The sequence below is a fragment of the Gorilla gorilla genome, chromosome 19, assembly GCF_029281585.2.
Source record: "Gorilla gorilla gorilla isolate KB3781 chromosome 19, NHGRI_mGorGor1-v2.1_pri, whole genome shotgun sequence".
Taxonomy (NCBI): domain Eukaryota; kingdom Metazoa; phylum Chordata; class Mammalia; order Primates; family Hominidae; genus Gorilla; species Gorilla gorilla.
Window position 1 is genome coordinate 77,586,490 of NC_073243.2, and position 16,054 is coordinate 77,602,543.

Here is a 16,054-nt window from a genome sequence, read left to right on the forward strand (position 1 = left end):
TTCCATTTGTCTTAAAGTCATCTTGCAAAGGTCAAAGTCAAATAAATCTTAATTGATTTAATAATTTTGCATGCCAGAGGAAAATTGCAAATTAAAAAAATATGTGATGGAGAAGTGTCTGAAAGACTAACCATACCTGTTTATGGAGAGGAAGCCTTCTGTTTTTCTAGAGAACATGATTGTATTCCATTTCTTTCTCAAATACTGACTTCAGAGTTTACTGTAATGATTCTAATGCTGGGTAAGGATCCTACTGAACAGAAAAAGGGACTTGAATGTATGAAATAGTCAGAAGGGGTTGGAAAAGTTACATAAATCATTTAAATACACATGGATGGAGAATGCGGAGTCCTCATGTTGAAGGTGGTTTAAAGAATTCTAAGAATGGCCAGGCATGGTGGCTCACGCCTGTAATCCTAGAACTTTGGGAGGCCGAGGTGGGCGGATCACAAGGTCAGGAGATCGAGACCATCCTGGCTAACATGGTGAAACCCCGTCTCTACTAAAAGTACAATTAGCCAGGTGTGGTGGCAGGGGCCTGTAGTCCCAGCTATTCAGGAGGCTGAGGCAGGAGAATGGTGTGAACCCAGGAGGCGGAGTTGGCAGTGAGCCAAGATCGCACCGCTGCCCTCTAGCCTGGGCGACAGAGTGAGACTCCATCTCAAAAAAAAAAAAAAAAAAAAAAAAAAGAATTCTAAGAAAATACCCCCTATTTAAAGTCTCTTTCTCACCAGCTTGCTGCAGCATCCATAATTCATTCATTGCCCTTTGTCTGCAGGAAGACCTTAGAAAATTCAGTGTCCAGGAAGGAATAAAATAACCTGTCATACAGTTCCTTTAAGGTGACAGGGTCTTATTTATTGCCAGGAAGCTGGAGAGGACAGGGAGATGGTGCTGAACTCAATATAAACTCCTCTTGGCTTTGTCATTTTGCCAAGAATGGACCCTGCAGAAGAAGTAAAATACTGTCTCAGTCACAGGCACCTTCCAAGGTTCTTGGAACTTCCATGAGAGTACAGGGGAGAAAGATATCTAAGTTCTTATACTCTGAATCAATAGGCCAGACTTTTTGGTACTGAAAAGGTCTCTGCATACCACTCATCGTGTTGTTTAGAGATTTAACATATTTAATAAAAAGTAGATTCCCAAAAAGCAATTTTAAATGAACTTTGTCTCCAAGCTAAATCTTTTTCAGGATGATCGTAAATGTTTCAGAGGCCTAAGACAACTTGGAGATAAAATGAATATTTCTGGCCAAGAGTGGTAGCTCACGCCTGTAATCCCAGCACTTTGGGAGCCTGAGGTGGGTGGATCACCTGAGGTCAGGAGTTCCAGACCAGCCTGTCCACCATGGACAACATGGTGAAACCCCATCTCTACTAAGATACAAAAAAATTAGCCGGGCATGGTGGTGGGCACCTGTAATTCTAGCTACTCGGGAGGGTGAGGCAGGAGAACCCCTTGAACCCAGGAGTTGGAGGTTGCAGTGAGCTGAGATTCTGCCACTGCACTCCAGCCTGGGCAACAGAGTGAGACTCCATCTCAAAAAAAAAAAAATTTCATTTTTTCCAGGTTTATGTTTTGTGCTGTGCACCAGATCAATACTGTTGGGATGACTTGCTCCTCTTATCCCCAGAATTCTTCCTGGGAAACTAGTGTTCACAATTATTAGAATGTGAAACAAATGAGATGATCCATTTTAACACCCTCACTTTACAGATGAGGAAACTAAAGTGCAGGGTTGACCGTGACTTAAAGAGAATTGCACAGTGGGCAGAGCATAGGCTTTGGAATCAGGCAGGTTTGGATCTGCTGCTCAGTAGTGATGTGAACTTGGGCAAACTGATTGATATTTCCAAGCTGCAGTTTCATCTTCTGTTAAGACCGTTCTTAGGTAAATAGTGTCTATGAGGCACCTACTCAAAGAATGAACTCAAAATTTGCCCATAATAATACTGTATTCACTATGAACACAAAATTTGCCCAATAATACTATGTTCACTGTTTTTTAAAAATTGAGACATATTCACATACCAGAAAATTCACCATTTTAAAGTGTACATTTCAGTGAATTTTAGTGCTGGGTTGGGCAACCATCACCACTAATTCCAGAACATTTCCTTCACCCGCACAAAACCCTGGATCTATTAGCAGTGAGTCCCAATTCCCCTCTCCCCCAGCTCCTGGCAAGCACTAATCTTTCTGTCTCTGTGGATTTGCCTGTTCTGGACATGTCATATAATGGAATCATGTAGCTTTTTGTGGTCTGACTTCTTTCACTTTGCATAATGTTTCCAGGTTTCACCCATGTTGTAGCATATAATTTATTCCTTTTTTACTGACAAAGAATATTCCATTATATGGATATATCAACAGTTGTTTTTCTGTTCATCAGTGATGGAATGGAAGACCCCGCTGTCAGGTGTGATGGAAAACTGTTGCCATTGTTTTAATGTTAAGTCAAAGCCAGAATGAGGACTTGGGCATCCCACTCTCAATCTAGTCTTGGGTTTATGCCCTACACTGTTTTTCTTGACATCTGAGCACATGTATTTTAAATAGTAGTGCTTTTCTGAAAGAAAATCTTACACCTGGCTACCTACTTTTAGGATTTTATACCTCTCCAAGGATTTTTCCAGTATGGAAAAAATGTTTACAATGCAAAGAAATGAAATCTATACATTATAGAAAAATTGTGCTGAGAGACAAGTTTAATTTTTATTTTTGAGACTAGTGGATGGTGTTTGTTTCTTTGTTTGTTTGAGATGGAGCCTTGGTCTGTCGCCCAGGCTGGAGTGCAGTGGCACGATCTCAGCTCACTGCAAACTCTGCCTTTCGGGTTCAAGCGATTCTCGTGCCTCAATTTTCTGAGTAGCTGAGACTACAGCCGCACACCACCATGCCTGGTTAACTTTTGTATTTTTAGTAGAGGCGGGGTTTCACCATGTTGGCCAGGCTGTTCTGGAACTCCTGACCTCAGGTTATCCTCCTGCCTTGGCCTCCCAAAATGCAAGGATTACAGGCATGAGCCATCGCACCTGGCCTAGTGGATGGTCTTAATGCCTCTTTGTCCCTCTGTATTTTGCAGGGTAACCTGGTGTCTGTACAGTATCTTTTATCTGCCTGTTTTTGTACATGTAAGTTTACTACTATGGTTTCTAGCCTGGGATCAAAGAAGGTTTGGTTGATGTTTGAGTCATGAGTGCCCCCCCCTTTTTTTTTTTGTTCACTTTATTCCATGGCAAAAATTCAGAATTATTCTCCCCTTTAATTAGACAGTCACTGTCATTCCATTAACGTGACCATTAGGTATGGGGAATATATGCCTTTGAGCCAGAATTTAGTGCATTTCAGGCACATCTGGTCACCTCTCCTTCCCGCTCCCTTGCCTGCTACCTAAGTGAAAGCTCACTATGAAATGAGAGGATGCCTTTGATGATCTGGCCTCCTTCCAATGTAATGTAATGACTGCCCCAGCTCTCAGGTCTGATTTCCCTGCTGACAGGATCACAGAAGGCATGTTAATGTCTGTTTACCTGCAGTCATCATTTCTTCAGAGGCAGCATTGCATGTAGCCCCAGGCTTTTACTGCGTGGGCGTATGAAGTCCAGAAGCGAATCTGATTTGTGAAGGATTTGGTTGTTGACACTTTTGCTTAGGAACGAGTGATGTGTAGAATGTGGCAAGATTCCAGTGGAGAAGGCTCCACTGGAATCCTGGGTTCATCAGGGATCCTGGGTTCCTCCTGGATCCTGGGTTCATCGGGGATTTGTGCTGCTTTATCTTAGGTAGCACGAGTGGAGGGTCCAGCCCAGCCTGGTTTCCTGACTTTGCGCAAGGGTTTTCTTTGCCAAAGCTTTGATGATCCGGTCCCGAATACCCCTAATTACTCATTTCATTTGATGTTGTATTTTCTTATCATTCTTTAAGATCTGGAGCAGTTATCATGTCATGCTTCACATACCTTATCTCCTTTGTATTACTTCCTGCTTCTAAATACCTGCCAGCCCTCACATACATGAAAAAGCGACTGACCCTGACCCTTCTCCATGCTGAGCGTCCTTTATTCCTCCGACTGTTCCTGGTTGACACAGTCTCCAACAGCCTTTTGTCCTGGTCCTTCTTTGTCTGTGTGTTTTCCACATTGTCAGTGCTCCTCCTAATGTGATGTCCAGACTGGAAATGACACTCCATGTGTGCTGTGATCAGCCTAAACCGGGACTGTTACCAAGACGTGAGCCTGATCCTCATTCAACAGTGTACTCTTGCCACCAGTGCCTACTTAGTCAGTTGCCTATTTGTTTTGTTTTGTGTTTTTGGAGACAGGGTCTCACTCTGTCACCCAGGCTGGAATGCAGTGGTGTGATCTCGGTTCACCGCAGCCTCTGTCTCCCAGGCCCAAGTGATCCTCCCACCTCAGCCTCCCGAGTAGCTGGGATTACAGGCAGGGACCATCACACCGGACTAATTTTTGTATTTTTAGTAGAGACGGGGTTTTGCTATGTTACCCAAGCTGGTCTCAAACCCCTGGACTCAAGCGGTCTGCCCACTTGGCCTCCCAAAGCGCTGGATTACAGGTGTGAGCCACTGCACCCAGCCATCAGTTGGCTTTTAATACCAGTCATTACCTGTTACCCCTACTCAGTGAGGCATAGGCTCCCATTGTTGTGCTGTTGATTATTTGCTCCTAAGAGCAGAACTTTATACTTCCCCTAATCCACTCTATTCATTCTTTACCCTGGGGACTCATAGTTTTATTCCATTGGAACTATATGGATGGGAGCCTAGCATAATTCCGATGCAAGAAATGGTTGGAGTGAAGAAGAATTTTATTTTTTAATGATATGTTAGCATTGGCTCTGTTCCTAGAAAAATCCTTCTCCAACTCCTGATCCTACGGTACTTAAATTAGTCATTTCTAGTTCATGGGGTTTTGTGTTTGTTTTGGGAGTTTGGGGGTAATTGTTTGTATCAATTATTACATAGATGAAAAGAATGAATTGGGTGTTGAATCTCTTTAGGAAGCTCAATACCTCAGTCCGTCGGCCAACTTGTCGTCACTTGGGTGGACCCTTGAACGCGTCTGTCTGCTGTGCTGTCTAGGAAGGGTGTGTGGGGTTCTAACTGGCACCTCTCTGTCTGTTGCAGTTACCTGGCTGAGCAGTGCTGGAATGGCGGCTTTATCTACCTGATCATGCTGCGTCGCTTTAAGCACAAAGCCCACTCCACTTATAATGGCAACAGTAGCAACAGCTCTGAACCAGGAGAAACACCTACCTTGGAGCTGGGTGACCGAACTGCGAAAAAGGGGAAACGAACCAGAAAGTTTGGGGTCATCTCTAGGCCTCCTGCCAACAAGGCCCCTGAAGAATCCAAGGGCACCGCTGGCTGTGAGGTGTCCAGTGACCCCAGCACTGAGCTGGAGAACGGCCCTGACCCTGAACTTGGAAACGGCCATGTCTTTCAGCTAGAAGATGGCCCAGATTCTCTCAAGGAGGTGGCTGGACCCCATCTAGAGAGGTCAGAAGTGGACAGAGGGACAGAGCATAGAATTCCAAAGACAGATGCTCCTCTGACCACAAGCAATGACAAACGCCGCTTCTCAAAAGGTGGGAAGACGGACTTCCAATCGAGTGACTGCCTGGCACGGGTAAGGTTTGGTTTGATTATGGAACCAGAATTTTATTTATCATGTGTGTTTGTTTGTTTTTGCAGCCCAGCCCATGCGGGAAATACAAGCTGGGCTCAGAACCAGAATTTTGAAAGAAATATTGTTTGAAGTTGCTTTTAAGGTTTAAAAAATATACCTAAGATGACCTCGCATTGAGAAGCCAACAAATGCATTAAGAAAAGTGATCAGAGGAGAATGACAAAAAAGCTCCAGTCATTTTATCCTACTTAAATAAAGAGCTAGTCTAGTGATCCTAAGTGGAAAACTCAAGCCTTCTGTGTTAAAATTTGAGTCATGTGAGGTCCAGATAAAGTACTTCGCTGCATCGTTATTTATCGCTGCTGTCACCAGTGGAATCGCTGCTGCAAGGCCAAGAATTCCTGATGGCAGCTGACACCACAAACATCTAAGCCTCAGTATTACACAGGAAGGGTATTCAATACACAGGGAAGCATCTGCTTTTATTTTTAGCAGTTCAAAATTAGTGATGTTTTCATGGGATCGCGTTATTACATTGCTGAGTTCTAGGGAAGTTTGGAAGCTTGACAGAAATCTCTGATACTATGAAATCCAGCTGTGAGGGTCAAAGTTGGTTACCACACCTGCTTTGCCTTTAGGTGTATTCTGAATGATAAGGGGTAAGCTTCTAGCCTCAAATGGTCTCCCTCATTATAACCAACATTCTGTCCTATGAGAATTGCATTTCTTTAGGGTAGACATGTTCATTCCAAGAATCTTCTTAGATATTCCTGCAGGCTCCATTTGAAACGATAAACTGCCTACGTGGATGCTGACTGGTTTCTTCTCTGACTCAGGAGATGCCCCTTAGGGATGAAAGAGAAAGTTATAAAGATCAAAATGGGCGTAGGAGTATCAAGTTGAGGCCAGGCGTGGCAGCTTGTGACTGTAGTCCCAGCACCTTGGGAGGCTGAGGATGGTAGATGGCTTGAGCTCAGGAGTGTGAGACCAACCTGGGCAACATGGTGGAACCCTGTCTCTACCAAAAATACAAAAAATTAGCTGGGGGCCTGAGTGAGAGGATCGCTTGAGTCTGGGAGGCAGAGGTTACAGTGAGCCAAGATTCTACCACTGCTCTTCATCCTGGGTGACAGAGCAATACCCTGTCTCAAAACAAGAAAAGAAGTATCAAGTTGAGTTTTGTCTGCTGAGAAATGGTGCCCTGGGGGTAAGTGTGATTTCTGCCATTATAGCCAAATGTACAATGGGTTGAAAAGAATTACAGTAGCCCCTCTCTCAAGAGATTATGTTCCTTCATTTGAGGAGCTGGGTGATCTTCATAAAGTTGGACACAGAGAAGGCATTATTTGTAAATAGAATGTGTGAATAAGAAAAAAGTTGATGTCTCCATCAATGATTTGCTACTAATTTTATGAGTTCCCCCAAAAAGGATTAAGGACAAAAAAAAAAAAGATTATAATATACACCTCTTCCAAATTAAGGGCAGTGAAAATATTATAATGTGTTTCTTATCAGTGCATACCCTATCTTGATAGGATTTCTTCCCTAATGATTAGATTATGCATACACAAAAAGCCTAATGTGAACGAAATAAGGTTGTGGGTATTGGCTCCCTTAATCATTTGAAGGTTTAAGGCACCAAAGAAGGTTGAATCTCACGTATAGTCCCAAGAATAGGCCTTCATTTGACCTAGGACACAGTGGAAATAATTTGGAATGATTTTAAAACAAAGGGCCAGGTGCAGGGGCTCAGGCCTGTAATCCCAGCACTTTGGGAGGCCCAGGCAAGTAGATAACTTAATGCCAGGAGTTCAAGACCAGCCTGGCCAGCACGGCAAAACCAAAAATACTAAAAATACAAAACTTAGCTGGGCATGGTTGCACATGCCTGTAATCCTAGCTACTCAGGAGGCTGAGGCTGAGGCACAAGAATCACTTGAACCTGGCAGGTGGAGGTTGCTGTGAGCCAAGAATCGCACCACCACCCTTCATCCTGGTCAACAGAGTGAGACTGTCTCAAAAACAAACAAAAGCTAAACTTTTAAGAGATTACTCATCCTCTGCTTACCTTAATTAAATGTAATAATTCTATTAATAATAAATTTAATTAAAATTGAACTTCTGGCCGGGCGCAGTGGCTCACGCCTGTAATCCCAGCACTTTGGGAGGCCGAGGTGGGCGGATCACCTGAGGTCAGGAGTTCGAGACCAGCCTCAACATGGGGAAACCCCATCTCTACTAAAAATGCAAAATTAGCCGGGCGTGGTGGTGCATGCCTGTAATCCCAGCTACTCGGGAGGCTGAGGTAGGAGAATTGCTTGAACCTGGGAGGCGGAGGTTGCGGTGAGCCAAGATCGCACCGTTGCACTCCAGTCTGGGCAACAAGAGCGAAACTCTTGTCTCAAAAAAAAAAAAAAAAAAAAAAAAATTGAACTTCTGGAGTCGCTATTCGAAGACTACACATATCAGAGTTCCTGTGCGTTGTTTTCATGCTCAAGGTCAAACATCCTATGAGGTGTAAATGAAAGAGTGAAAACAACCAAACTGTGATCCATTGCCTTTAGGGCATTTAAAAAAAAAGCCATATGCCTATAGAAAGGGGAGACTTGCCATCTGGAATTTGCATTCTTTGTAACTGTTTATAATTCATATTCTGATTTTTGGCCCCGGGTCATACTTTTTGTCTTGGTAAATCAGAATGGACCACATATTTTCTCAGGCTCGAATATTTTAGCACCCTTTTCAACCATAAAATTATCTTTATTAGGTGCATTTGCCCAGGATTGATACGGTTGGCAAAAAGTAGATTTTCACAGCTTTCCCCCACATTCTGATGGCACCCAAATTGGAACCAATAGACCTTCATACAAGATTGTTTAAGTTCTTGGGATTTTTATTTTTAGTCCAGGACAGAGATCAAGGTCATGCTAAAATGGAATTTCCAGAAAAACAGAAAATGCCTATTTACCTCTTAAGCCTTTGGGGGGCGGGAAATTTCATTCCATTTGAATAATGGGAGATTAAACATGTCAGTATTTTTCCATTTCTGCCTTTATAATGATTTAATATAGCTGCAAAAACTTAATAAATGACAAAAGAGCTCATAATCATTCAGACCATTTTTGTTTGTCAGGTACTTCTTTTTCATAGACTGTTAGTTGTTCTAAGAAAATGTTACATTAAAATAAACCCTCAGTCTTTCCTTTTCCATCCAGTTCCCTCTTAACAGAGCAACAGGAAATATATTTTCTTTAAACAAATTTTTCTTTTTAAAAAATGGTATTTTCTATAAAACATTAACTCACAATAATACATATATAAGCAGATGACTATTTAAAAAGACAAAGTTGGGTTTGTCCTCTAAAACAGAATCTCCTAGGACATAGGCAAACTATTTTAGGCATGAGTTCAAAGTTCCTTATTATCTTCTTAGCAAAGATCTTTACTACTCTGAGAGTTTTTGCGAGTCTGCTTATATAGAATGTAATGTATTTTTGTAATGCTACATGTTGAAAATGAATACAACCAAATGTAGTCACATAGCAAAAAAAGAATCCTACCACTTGCCAAGCAGACGAGTTTATTCATGACTGGCATGGGTATGTCTATGGGTACATTTGTGGTCTTTCCCTAGGAATCGTAATCTACCATGTACACTACCAGACCCTTTTCCTATGCCTCCTCTGTAAGTGGTTCAGCAGAGACCTCATGCAGGCTTCCTGGATCTGCATCTGCAGAAACGGGTAGAAAACTCAGAAGGAGCGTCACACTCAGAACATCTCCCTGATGAGCCCTCACGTTTGCATCAGAGGCAGCCTGAGGATGGTCCTTTTCCAGGAAGCCCCCTTGGTCACTGGGTGAACTCACATTGTCCTACATGGTAACATCTCCCAAGTCTGTGTCTGAGCCCTCAGCTCTCTCCTGAGCCCCTGAGTTTTGTGCCAACTGCCTGCAGGATGTCTCCATCTTAGATATATTTCACATCATGCCTAAAACTCAGCACATCAGTTTCCCATACCGCTGAACCCACTCCAGTGCTCCAGGTCTCCCCATCCCCAAAGTTTGCCCAAGCTGGAAGTTTGATGAGATTCATTGGGGGTGACCAACCATCCTGGTTTGTCCAGAACTTCCCCTGGTTTCTCACTGAAAATCCTGGGAAACCCTCCGTCCTAGGGAGAGTGGGACAGCTGGTCATCTTGGAGTCACCTGAAGCACTGCCCACTGCCTTCTGCAATGTCTGGTCAATCACCAAGTCCCCTCAACTGTAGCTCCTTTTGAAATCCTGCAGCTCAACCTGCCTCTCTCTTTACTCCCATAACTTCAGGTCAGGGCTAGGCTGCTTTCATTTTGCCCCCTGGGCTGTCACAGTACTCCCCTACCCGGGACATCGCCCCACTCCTATCCCATTCATCCACTGTCCCAACTGCCACCAGAGGGACCTTTCTAAACAGCACATCTCATTACTCACACACATAGGTGCACAATATACATGTGCATGCACACACACACACACTGTAGCTGAAACCCGTTTGGTGGGTCCACTTTGCCTTCGTGGTTGTTACCAAACTCATTGGGATGTCATTTGAGGCCCTTTATTATCTGATTCCTGGTTAACTGTCTGCCTCCATCTCTCACTGCTTTCTTTTTTTCTTTTTTACCTTTACCAGTTTATTATATAATAAAGAATACAGATGAAGAATTACATAAGGCGAGGTCCAGAGGGTTCCCAGCACAGGAGCTTCTGTCCCTGTGGAGATGGGGGTGGGGGGGTGCATCACTCTCCTGGCATGTGGATGTATTCACCATCCTGGAAGCTCTCCAAACCTCATACTCTAGGGATTTGTATGAAGGCTTCATCCTGAAGGCATGATCATTTGTTAACTCAAAATCCAGCATTTCTCCCCTGACTCCAGAAGATGGGGGTAGGGCAGAAAGTTGCAAGCTTCTCATGGCCTGTCCTTTCTGGTAACTAACCCCCGTCTGGAAGCTATCCCTGATATCCAGTTTCTTACTCCCTGATTTGGAGTGAATTCACTGCAAGCTTTTTCAAAGACCATACTTACTGTCACCTCTGAGCCTTTGCGAGTGCTCCGCTCACTACCTGGTTTCTTCTCCCCTCTCCCGCGTCGCTTAGCTTCTACCTTTCCTAGGGGACCAAGCCTCAAGACACCCTCCTGTAGGAGGCCTCTGTGACATTCCTGCCGCCTGCTCTGTCATTAGCCATCTCCTCTTCGGTCTCCTGCGGTACCCTCTACTGGTCTTCATTCATGCCCGAGCCCCACGTATTCCAATTGCCATTTGGCTCATCGTGTCCCCAGTAGACTTTAAGAGCAAAGCCTTCGATTTTTTTAAAATGTTTTATATATTTGGGGGATGGAGGTGCAGATTTCTTCAACACATGTATTACGTAGTGATGAAGTTCAGGCTTTAACGTGCCCATCACCTGAATAGTGAACATTGTACTTGATAGATAATTTTTTAGCTCTCACCCTGCTTCCCCCTTTTCCAGTCTCCAGTGTCTGTTATTCCACTCTGCATGGACAGCCATTGTTCACCTCCCACTTATGAGTGAGAACATGGAGTATTTGACTTTGTGTCCTGAGTTATTTCACTGAAGGTAATGGCCTTTGGTTCCATCCATGTTGCTGCAAAAGACATGATTTAATTCTGTTTTATGGCTGAGGAGTATTCTGTGGTATATACCACATTTTCTTTTCTTTTTTTTTTTGAGACGAAGTCTCACTCCGTCACCCAGGCTGGAGTGCAGTGGCGCGATCTTGGCTCGCTGCAACCTCTGCCTCCTGGGTTCAAGCAATTCTCCTGCCTCAGCCTCCCAAATAGCTGGGACTACAGGCACACGCCACCATGTCCAGCTAATTTTTTGTATTTTTAGTAGAGAGGGGGTTTCACCATGTTGGCCAGGCTGGCCTTGAGCTCCTGACCTCTAGTGATCTGCCCGCCTCGGCCTCCCAAAGTGCCGGGATTACAGGCATGAGCCACCACACCTGGCCTGGTGTATACCACATTTTCTTTATCCAGTCAGCCATTGATAGACACTTAGGTTGATTCTGTATCTTTGCTATTGTGAATAGTGCAGGGCGGGGCCTTCTTTATCTTTGTTTCCCGTCTTAGCTCAGTGCCGTGTAGATATTTATTAATCAAGGCCCCAAGAATACTGGTCCTGGGAGATGGGACCCTGAAGTTCCTGCCTCAGTTTTGCCATCCCCAGCACTGTGGCCTTCAGGTTGCTGCGGCCTTTCTCTGGCCTTCTGTTTTCTCACCTATAAACTGAGCATTTTGGTCTGATGACTAAGGGACTTCCAGCTCTGACATTATGCTCACCCATTTCTTACTGATCATTCTGAATAAGAAGAGGTAAGCAAACGGTTTCAGAAAAGGTTTGCAACTAGAGCCGGAGTATTTACGGCAGCAAGATTCTGGTTGGATTGTGTCTTCTCACATATGGGGCAGAGTTGCTGTTGTAAAGTTTTATTTTTGGTTCCAGCAGTAATGAGGTCATTTAAATGCTGTGAGACAGCTCCCTTTAATGTACCGCTCCTGTTTTGGTAAATAAATCCCTTCGTTGGCTTCAGTGAAGGGATGCGTGTGTGAACTCATGCAGTAATTGGCAGTTTACAGGAAAGGATAACACTCCAACAACATTAGTCCAGAAGTCCATAGCATCCAGTTTTTCAGGGCTTGGCTTTTTCTCAATAGGCTGACAAAGTCTCGTTGCCCTTTAAGCTAATGTAAAAGAAAACAAATGCCCAAACCGTCTGTCTAGACAGGGTCTGTTGCAGAACTCGGTCTCTCCAACTGGACCAGGGTTCACACAATGAACACTGGCAAACAGACAGATCTCCCATCTGTGTGAGCTTCTTAACCTCAGTCACAAGGACCATCATGGAACTGTAAGATTAGTGGATAAACATTCTATATTTGTTCATTCAGTGCTATTTATGGGATATTATTATGTGGTAGACACTGTTCTAATTGCTAGAGAACTAGTCGGTAAACAAGACAGACAAGGTTCTTATCTCACAGCATTTATAGCATACCACAAACAATAAATAAGTAAATCCACAAATCACAGTGTCAGAAGCTGATGAGTCAATGAAATAAAACAGGGTGAAGTGAAAGCTGGCCGGGCAGTGTCATGGGCAGGGGGCTGGTTGGTGCTGGGTGTCAGAGCAGGAAGATCTCAGTAAAGAGGCGATGTTTGAGCTGAGGATTGAGTGTCAGAAAAGGGCAGCCCTGCATAATCTGGGGCAGAATGTTCCCAGGGAAGAACCAGCAAAAGCATCTGCCCTCAGGCAGGAATGACAGAGTGTTCCATGAGAAAGACACTGGGCACCAAGAGACGATTCAGGAGGTGTGGGCAGGGCTGGTTACAGAGGTTTGCATAGGCCACCTTGGAGTTTGAACCTCATTCTCGGTCCTGTGGGAAGTTGTTGGAGGGCTTATGCTGAGTGCATCCCAGCCTATGTTTTTTAAACCTTCCCCTTGGATGTTTGATGGAGGATAATGGATTGTAGGAGGTGAAATTTAAAAGGGAGACCAAACTGGAGGTTGTTGTGGTCACCCAAGCTAAAGATGCTGGTCACTTTGACGGGGGAGGTTAGGGAGAGCAGAAGGCCAAAGTCGGTGGATGCGGCATCTATTTTGGAAGTAGACTCTACAGATGGTGCTCGTGGTTCAGATGTGGGAGATTAAACAGAAGGAATCAAAGATACTTCACGGACTTTTGGCTTGTGGATCATCTTTAGCCTGAGTAGAGGATAATGCTGTTTCCATTGAGATGGGAAAGCCAGGAGTAAGAGAGGAAAAAAGTCCAGTTTTGATTGTACTAAGGTGTATATCAGATAACCCAAGTGGAATTGTTAAGGAGGCAGTTGGAAATATCCTTAATATCGTTATATTTAAGTTGGCCTGTTAGATTTTGGCCAGTACAAGTTTTAGCCTAGTAAATATCAGACAATGATTTATTTTTTATTGAACGTTGCTGTAGGCAAATACATTTAAAACTGACAATTGTGGGCCTGGCACGGTGGCTCACGAGCGCCTGTAATCTCAGCACTTTGGGAGGCCGAGGTGGGCAGATCACCAGTGGTCAGGAGTTCAAGACCAGCCTGTCCAATATGGTGAAACCTTGTCTCTGCTAATAATACAAAAATTAGCTGAGTTGATGTGGTGGTGTGCACCTGTAATCCCAGCTACTTGGGAGGCTGAGGCAGGAGAATCGCTTGAACCCAGGAGGCAGAGGTTGCACTGAGCCAAGATTGTGCCATTGCACTTCAGCCTAGGTGACAGAGTGAGACGCTGTCTCAAAAGAAAAAAACAAAACGACAACAAAAAAAACTGCTAACATTTACTTCTTGTTGCTTGTGTCTTCCTTTGTAGTCCTCTGAACTCCCTTCATTAGATGATCAGAAATTCCAAGGTGAGGAAACTTGCATTAATTTCTTTGGACACTCCCCTCCTATCTCCTACTTTCAATTAAAAAAAAATTATTGGATAAAAGTGAAAAAGAAGGTCTGTTTCTTGACTAGTGTAGTTGGGGGCTGTATTACAGATTAGTGATTTCTGCCCTCTGAAGCCAATTTTATTTGTTAAGTGTTTTGCATGACTTTATTTTTAACGATTTTTGTGGTTTGGGGCTGGGGGCAGGCAAGTGGAGTGGAAATGTGGTTGCTCTTGATGGAAAGTGTCTTGAACTCTTCTGTCAGTATATATATATATACATTTGAGCTGATATTGTATTCCCATGAACATCGTTTTGCATGTTTCTTGTCACATGTCCTACTTCTAAAAGTATTTAAAAATTAGAAAGGAATGTACCTAGTATTGTCACATCCTTTGTTAACCATACTTACATGTTTTGTTTAACAAAGAGAAGGGGAAAAGAATGATGGTGTAAACTAGTAAGGGGGATGGATAGGTTTTTACTAATTTGTGCTAAAATCCAAATAGATTTTCTTATTTCTGGACTCTAAGAATGGTCCCTGTTGCTCTTGGGAAAGAGGTTCACAGCTTTTCTGTCCTGGGGGAGGAAGAAACACTCATCTTCTAGACCCCAGCAGCCAGAGCATATCTTCCACGGAAAAAAACAGCCAGCATCCTTCTCTCAAGTGTGCCTCTTCCATGGAAAAAAAAAAAAAAGCCACCATCCTACTCTCACGTGTGCCGTGAGGCAGCCACAGGGCTGCTCCCTATGCTGGCGTGGGAGGCCCAGAAAGCCAGGACAACATCCAGTCAGCACATCCCTGATTCTGTTCTTTTCAATGGTATCCACTAGGCCATCGGGCCCCATTGGAAGTGTTGAAAGTTGCCATCTTGGCGGTTGCACTGCTCCTCAAGGATGGCTTTTTGGAAGTAGTAGAGCCATGAGAGACTTTGAAGGCCAGGGAGGATGTTTCTGAATGGGGAAGGGAAAGGTGTTCCAGAGGTCAGAGGCAGCAAACCAAAAACCATAGAGTCCAAAATGAGGTGATTGGATGAAATAGAGATCATTGACAAGTTCATGAACTACTGTGGTAAGCCAGTGACTTCTGAAGTTACATTTGGCCAGACAGGCTTCATTTGACTGTGGTCAGGGGATGGAGGAGACAGTTGGCACCAGCGTCTGTTCCTGGGATAGCAGAGCCCCACCGAACAGCACGCTACCCGAAGGAGTGTGGGATCCAACAGGTCTCTGTCTGCTAATAATTTCCCCAGACATTCCTATTGCTGCACATCAGTGACTGCTCAACATCTGTTTTTTTTACTGTTGCATAAAGTTTCATTTCAGTTTCTGACTGTGTATTTCAGATTTTCTAAATGCCACACATTCTTTCTCCTTTGCAAGCAGCTTGAACAGGCAGGTTGCCTATTTCTAGGGGTATGGTGGCTTTGTCCATGTTGTACCTTAACGGTTCCATTGGACTTTTCATGATGGATGTTAAAAGCAGATGGCTTTTGTTTCATATGTTGTTTCATATATCATATGTCATTTGTTTCATATGAAGATGGCTTTTGTTTCATATGTCTTGTGACTCAGGCCCATATAGCTAGGGCTAAAAAGAGCTACAGGGGTGAGTCTGAAGTGAGACCCCAAAGTAAATCACTTTGGAAAGTTTTGCTTTCATTTCTCTAAATAGCTAAGGACTTGGGGGAAGTCAACAGTTTTGCAGTGAGCATATGTGTGTGTCCTTGGAGTGAAGTAAGGAGACAAGCAGAGGATAAACCAAGGTGGAAAAGCTATCAGCAATCAGATGGCTTAGAGACATTGATTAGTTTATTTATTTATTTATTGTTTTTGTTTTTTTTGTTTGTTGTGGGGATGGAGTCTCACTGTGTCACCCAGGATGGAGCACAGTGGTGTGATCTCGGCTCACTGCAACCTCCACCTTCTGGGTTCAAGCGATT

The 16,054-nt window shown here is 43.8% G+C and overlaps 1 protein-coding gene across 6 annotated transcripts in view; it reads left to right on the plus strand.

The window, feature by feature from the left end:
• PDZD2 (PDZ domain containing 2) overlaps window positions 1-16,054 on the plus strand; it is a 472,513-nt gene that overhangs the window by 340,010 nt on the left and 116,449 nt on the right. For all 6 annotated transcript variants that reach the window (XM_019013353.4, XM_055367600.2, XM_055367601.2 and 3 more), the window contains one exon: window positions 5,149-5,650. In XM_019013353.4, coding sequence (XP_018868898.4) covers window positions 5,149-5,650 — 502 coding nt within the window. The remainder of the gene's footprint in view (window positions 1-5,148; window positions 5,651-16,054) is intronic.